At 35.5% G+C, this 7,847-nt stretch overlaps 1 protein-coding gene across 2 annotated transcripts in view; it reads left to right on the forward strand.

The window, feature by feature from the left end:
* Positions 1-4,913, forward strand: part of LOC149790364 (cysteine and glycine-rich protein 2-like) — a 26,430-nt gene extending 21,517 nt beyond the window's left edge. For both annotated transcript variants that reach the window (XM_089972409.1, XM_089972410.1), the window contains exons 5-6: positions 440-533; positions 4,309-4,913. In XM_089972409.1, coding sequence (XP_089828535.1) covers positions 440-533; positions 4,309-4,382 — 168 coding nt within the window. In that variant the 3' untranslated portion in view covers positions 4,383-4,913. The remainder of the gene's footprint in view (positions 1-439; positions 534-4,308) is intronic.
* The last annotated feature ends 2,934 nt before the right edge of the window (positions 4,914-7,847 follow it).

Here is a 7,847-nt window from a genome sequence, read left to right on the forward strand (position 1 = left end):
GCGGAACAGGAAATCCAAAGAAACTATCAGCTTTAAAGAATATCAAAGATTATTTTGAACATATATTGCCACCATCATCAGCTGACACAGTGGAAAGTTTTTGAAAACTTAATACATATAGGTGTGTCATCCCTTATACCAATATAGTACTCATAAGGTGTAATAAAAAAACTTTGTAAATAGTTATACAATTACAGTGCACATGTGTATATACAGATACTTTGACGATAAGCAATCTGTTATAAATTTATCAAATGTACATGTCCGTTTCTAAACCGTAGCATAAAGAAAAAATCTTTTGCAACTGAATGATCTCTGAAACTACACAGAGGTCATTTAATTAGCATCTACATAATAATGAAGGACGAATGAGTCGTGTTTAACATTGTGAATGTAACCGTTGCAAAATTTCAATATGTTGATTTTCTTTTGTTGCTAGGCCTGGCATAAGTCCTGTTGTAATTGCAAGATCTGTCATAAATCTATCGATGTAACTACTCTGAGCAACCACGAAGGGGAAATTTATTGCAAGCGTAAGTAGTCCTTTTTATTTTGTTTCAATAATGTATCATATCACGGTCAAGGTCAAACTCTTCCCAGTTTCCTTGGTGATTTCTTTTGATCGAGCGCCAGTCCATCGCATTTAAACCGTCTTCGTCTTTCCCCTTATCTGAGGCTGATGGCCATAATTACACTGGGTATACTGCTCGTTCTGTATCGGAAGGTGGGGGAAAAACTCAGATCTAGTAGGATCACACTTAATGATGCGTTTGGGCGAGTCACTTGAGCGGAATGCACCACAATAGTTACGACTAAAATTAAAATGATGCAGATATTCCGAATTTTATCATGTGTCATTCTGCCGCCATCTTGTGCCAAGCCATTGAAAATAGTCCCGAATGTCATTCTCAGTGGAGTTGAATTACATGAGTTTTTTTTTCTTTTTCTTAGAGTAGGCTATTTATGTTCTGATGTCCGTCTTGTATCTTGGTCGTCTGGAGAAAATGGGTAAAGCGCCATGCTTGAGAAACAACAGCTTAAATACGGCCTAACTCTTAAGTCCATGAACGTTGTATTCTTAGTCCGCCTGACAGTATCAATCAAATAAAGCGTGGTTATAAGGTGTAATACATTTACAAAAGTATCATTTATCCACATTTATGCTAATTATTGAACTTAAAAGTCAAGACTTTGTTAAAGTTGTTGAATAATTTTATAAACCATCTTTTTAATTCCCATATTTAGAAAAAAAAATAGAATAAATACAAATCTTCTATTTATGTTGAAAGTAAATAGTTCGTACTAAAAAAAATAATTATAAGACGGGGTCTATTGTGAGAAATTTGGAGTAGTAAAATTAGTTTGTCTTCAGTAATAATGGATGTTAAGCTCTGTGTGTGTGTGTGTGTGTGTGTGTGTGTGTGTGTGTGTGTGTATGGATGGATCGATCGATCGATCATTGCTGGATTAAACCCTGTGGAGGCCCTTATGCAGTCGAAATCTTGGGACCCCCTCGCAAATTATCTCCTAATACGCTTTATCAATATTATTTTGATCCTTTGTCGTGGGGTCCCTAGGCCGGTGCCTACTCTGCCTATTTGGTAATCCAGCATTGGTGTGTATGTATGTATGTATGTATGTATGTATGTATGTATGTATGTATGGATGGATGGATACATGCATGTATGTATGTATGTATGTATGTATGTATGTATGTATGTATGGATGGATGGATGGATGGTGGATGGATGGATGGATGGATGGATGGATACATGCATGTATGTATGTATATATGGATGGATGGATACATGCATGTATGTATGGATGGATGGATGGATGGATGGATACATGCATGTATGTATGTATGCAGCTATTCATTCATAACACTGGACAACAAATTTTTACAAAAGTCATGTTACTGAAATAAAATTAGTCAATTCTTATCAATTTTTATGTGCTGAACACGAATATGACAGTCAAATTGCAAAATTGGCTCTAGTTTTTTTGTAATCTGCAAGAAATTAATGTTTACATAACGAAATGCATTCCAATAGTAAAAGGTCAACTGTAATAGCCTACCTATAAAAAATCAAGTCATTGACTACATCTTAGATTTCTTCGCCTGTCTCTTGTACAGCTGTTCGGGAGCATCTCTGAGGAGTGTCCAGCAGTAGTCAGCCAGCATTGTAGTGGACCATTTTCCCTGGTATCTTTGTTCCATTGTTGCGATATCTTGATGAAAACGTTCGCCGTGTTCATCACTAACAATACCACAGTTGCTAGGAAAGAAATCCAAATGGGAATGAAGGAAGTGAATCTTTAGAGACATATTGCAGCCAAGTTTCTTATACTTCATCAACATGTCTTCTACTAGTTCCTTATAGTTTTCTGCCCTAACATTTCCGAGGAAGTTTGTAGAAACTAGGCGAAAAGCATTCCATGCTTGTTTCGCGTCACCTTCCAGCAAGTTGTTGAACCGGTCATCTTTGAAAAGCTCTCGAATCTGAGGACCCACAAAAACTCCCTCTTTAATCTTTGCTTCGCTGAGTCGAGGGAATTTTTCATGCAGGTATCGGAATGCTGGCAAAGTCCGGTCAATGGCTTTCACGAAGTTCTTCATCAAACCTAGTTTGATGTGAAGGGGTGGTAGCAAGATTTTCTGAGCCTCAACCAGAGCTGGGTGTTGGATATTCTTCTCTCCAATGGCTACATTCTGCCTGTGAGTCCATTCCTTCCTCATGTAGTGCATTTCCCTTGCTCGGCTATCCCACTCGCATAAGAAACACATGTATTTTGTATATCCTTGCTGCAGTCCCATTAAAAGGGCAACTACCTTCAAATCACCACAGAGGTGCCAGCTGTACTTGTTATACTCAATGGAATTCAGTAGCTGCCTTAAGTTATCGTATGTCTCTTTCATGTGGACAGCATACGCTACTGGAATAGATGGAAGAATGTTTCCATTGTGCAAAAGCACAGCCTTGAGACTCAGTTTCGAAGAGTCCACAAATAGTCTCCATTCTTGTGGGTCATGAGTGATTTTTAAAGCATTCATGAGGCCCTCAATATCGGAACAGAATATCAGATTACTTTCCTTTCTGAAGAAAGGCTCCAATTGCTGGTGGCGCTTTCGATATGCAGTAATTGTGACATCTTCTTCTAGAAGATTCCATTGTTGGAGTCTTGATCCTAGCAATTCTGCCTTGTTCTTTGATAAGTCCAAATCACGAATCAGGTCATTTAGTTCTTCCTGTGTTATTCTGTGTGGGGTTGATGATGCACCACAGTGAAAATCTGGATCACTGCATGCTGATGGACCAGGAGAAGAACAGGTCGACTCACCTTTGTCTTCGTCAGATGAATCAAGAGAATATTCTGCTAGAGGTTCTGGAATAGGAAGTCCCTCACCATGTGGAACTGGTCTCAATGCAGACGGAATGTTTGGGTAGACTATTCTCGACTTCTTTCGCTTCGTTATTCCGCCGGAAAGAGGAGGAACCAAGCAGAATTAACAGTCATTTAGGTGGTTGCTTGGCTCTCTCCACACCATTGGGACTGCAAACGGCATTGATGACCTTTTGCAATTCAACCACTGTGAAAGCTGTGTTGTACATGTAGCACAGCATATATGCGGAGCCCAAGGCTTGTCTTGGTCACCAACCTTGCATCCGAAGTAAAGATGATATGCCTTCTTCACTTGAGAATTGATACTTTTCTTCTGGTTGGCAAATGTCACTTCCCCACAAATATAGCAAAAATTGTCCGCGGTATTAACACACTTTCGAGGCATTACTGTTCTTTATTGTACGTAAATGGATAAAATAATAAGTTTTATGTAACAGTAGCTTGAACTGTCTCGCACAACGTCTAAAATATTTTAAATGCTGAACCTATCTGATTGGGCTTTATATAGTACACTGCTTACGTCAGCTTCAGCAGCCGCCTGGCATTAGTATAATAGGCCTACACATGTATAGTACACTGCTGACGTCAACTTACTTCAGCAGCCGCATGGCATTAGTATTGCATTGCATCAGAAAATGATGCAATCAACTGTGGATGATGTGAGCATGATGGTATTATGCAATGTTACATCATTATTCCGGATGTTGCTGCAGTCCTACTGGAGAAATTTACACAGTGAAACATAGAAAATGAAGTATATGAATATCTTCAAAACGAGAGCCAATACAAATTTTTCACGGTTATATTCGTGTTCGGCACACCAAAATACTACAGATTAGGGCCTTTTCAAGTCAGTAATGATTTCACTGTTGACCAGTGTAATTATAATTTACTTCATTTCAGCTTGCTATTCAAAGAACTTCGGTCCAAAGGGATATGGTTTCGGAGCTGGAGCTGGAGCTCTTCACAATCCGTAGACCATCAACAATGTCTTTGACATTCATGAAATCTAGAACATGATTCCATTATTGTTTACCCTGCGTCATGTTTTACTCCTCACGTATCTCAGCCGAAAGCTTGATATTAAAATCAGCCATATTTGCAAGTCCGCCATATATATATATATATATATATATATATATATATATATATATATATATATATATATATATATATATATATATATATACCCATATCGATAAATATCCACCTCAGCTAAAACGTTGCTTTTTAATTTATCAGAATTGATATGTTGTTACCACGTTTAGGTTTTAACGCTTTCATGTATCACGTGCTGGTGCAGATTTAGTTTAACTTGTTCTAACGAGAATGCTGTATTAACATTAAACATTTAAATCGTTATATTTAATAGTTCTTTATAAATTCACTTTATACTCAACTTGGATAAAATTCAGAAATGCATTAAACTAACTGGTATACAGTATGTAGTGGAGAATGTAGAATAGTTTGTATTCGGTGCATGGATAAATAAAGCAATATAAATTTGATCAATGTTCTTCGTTCTTTTTTATCAAGACGTGTCTCTTAAATAGGAACACGTTATTTGCCACTGTCGTTACACACACACATCTCACCTCTGTCCGCGTGAGCGCGATTTTCGCCTCGACTAATGTTGGTATGTAAAATAGCTTGCCAATAGCTTCCCGTGGATTGGTGGTGTTTCTGGGTTGTTGTTCTACAAAGTCTACTGGCCGCCGTGAATATCATGTGCTGAAACAAAATGGCGTAAAACCCATCAAAGCAATCGAAATCATCTATATATATATATATATATATATATATATATATATATATATATATATATATATATATATATATATATATATATATAGCCATTTCAAGAAAGATCCACCTCAGCTAAAATGTTGCTGTTTTATTTATTAGGATTACTATATTATTAGTATGTTTAAGTTATTATGCTTTCATGTAACGCTTGCTGGTGCAGATTTAGTTTTCCAGTGCAAAGTGTCAATATACTTGTTCATAATTATAGGTCTAAAACTTATATAATTCTAGTCCCAGCATAATGGAATATTTAAGCGGCAGGGGTCATCTTCCGGTTTAAAATCCTCTACTTTTAGTTCAGTAGGTTGGTTACATTTCCATTGGGACAGCCTTCCTTTACAAAGTTGTTTACCATCTTTTTTGGCGTTCAGCATTGAGAGGTTAGTGTTAGGACTGGTCGGCCTGGTGTCAGTATAATGTGACTGGATGGGACATGATGCTGGATGTCTGCATAAGATGCCCCAGTGCTAGACATCACTATATACTGCCACATTGCAGACATCGTAGCGATATGACGATATGACTGACAAATTGTTAGAGCTACATTAAAAATCCAAATCACGGGATACAACACATAGTATATGTATATTCTTACAATTTAATTCGACATAAATGTACGCTAATCTAACTAAAAATGGATTCTAGGATCTGGCAATCAGACAAGAGAATGCCTTCGAACTATAACGTTGGCCATAACATCGAACCATATTGTTTGTCTGTGCATGCTTTCTTAAACTTTATCAAAACTGAACAGAAAAGAACTTTATTTTATTGACATGTGCAAAAAAGTCTTTGAATGCAATACACAATTCATATACAATTCATTGCTATGTAAATAAATGATGATTAATACAAACCTGTGTACACAGAATACATCGGAGAGAGAGAGATAGAGAAGAGATAACCTAGGTTGTAATACATTACACACGTATTTACCTAGGTATTTGGCAGATGTTAAGTCTTCATTTCTAAGTAATTGTAGTACTTGATGCATGTTTGGTTTCTGCCTATACTAAGTATAAATATGTGATTTTCTAAGTGAGAGGTATAGAGGAGAGGTTAAGACAATGGTATTGATTTTCAACCTCATTATTTACGTTTCCTTTCAGCTTTCGTTATGTATTTGCAAACGTTAAATTTATATCGTACCTGTATAATTGTCATATAAGAATAAAACAAACAGTTTCTTTTATCTGCAATTAACAATTTAATTATGTTTAGGGAAACAAATATTAAAGTTACAATAAATAAATAAACAATATATGTAAAGTTGCTTGAGTGACTGATGATTGAACAGAATATTTTACGTTCTTTACGCCGCGCTAAAATGTATATTCATTTGGATGGATAAGACATTCCATAAGGGCATCATTGATAAACCAGTAAATTTAAATTATATTAGATGCACGTAAACCGATCATTTATCATAATCATTAAAAAAAGATGATAATAGTACATAGAAATAAGCCACTACCGGCACGTTAACGGGAAATATATTTGCATCCGATATAACCTTGTTTCTCTAATAAGTGTGGCTCGTTTTATCTTACTTCATTGATTTCATAAGTGTTGTAGGTGTTTTAAAATCAGTAATTTGTAAGAGCTCAGTTTTATTTTGAACTCGGCATGACAAAAAGTTTAATAAATGGCAAGACATAACTTACTGTTATTTATTGTCCCAAACCTAATAAAAACAAAAGAAATATTTTATTACAGTTAAACATCGTCATAAAGTTAAACTAGTTTTTCTTTAAAACCTCCCACAACAGAAATTGTATTCAAAATAATTAAATTTGACATTTTTAAATAATTGATGTCAAAATTCAATTTTGCAATTATATATATAAATAGGATTAGGCCAATTATAGATATGAATATGATTAGGCCAATTATAGATATGAATAGGATTAGGCCAATTATAGATATGAATAGGATTAGGCCAATTATAGATGTGAATATGATTGGGCCAATTATAGATATGAATAGGATTAGGCCAATTATAGATATGAATATGATTAGGCCAATTATAGATATGAATAGGATTAGGCCAATTATAGATATTAATTGGATTAGGCCCAATCCAGAATTTAAAGTATATGATGGTGTTTTGTCAGTTTGACACCAGTTACAAGTAAATGCTCAACTTTGAAAATTTTAACAAGAGCATCAGTAATGAAGCATGATACAGGATTCCAACGTTCCAAACTTAATTTTAAAGAAAAACAACCACAACAAAGTTAATAAAAAGACAAAAATAAAGAAGATGTACAAACTTTATTATTACTGCGCTTAATTGTATGACACCAATATGACACACAATTCGAACTTATGTACACAATAAGCATAAATATGTATTCAAAGTTTTCACATGTACAACAAATCAAAATGTTACAACACCAGGGGTATTGCTTGACCGAACAGTGTCAAACCCTGGCGCGATTCCTCAAGAAGTCACAAGTTTCCCCTAATTCCAAAGACTTCCATACAATTTCTGTTGTAGGAAGCCAAACTTGTCCATTCTAAAAGTAAATTTACTATAATCAATACAAGACCACAAATCTCACAGCTTTCCAATTGTCTATCAACCGCACATCTACATGGTTTCTCTTCACCAACTTTCCGTACCATCAGCGTTT

The sequence above is a fragment of the Sinohyriopsis cumingii genome, chromosome 10 (assembly GCF_028554795.1).
Source record: "Sinohyriopsis cumingii isolate HCF-2022 chromosome 10, ASM2855479v2, whole genome shotgun sequence".
Classification (NCBI taxonomy): domain Eukaryota; kingdom Metazoa; phylum Mollusca; class Bivalvia; order Unionida; family Unionidae; genus Sinohyriopsis; species Sinohyriopsis cumingii.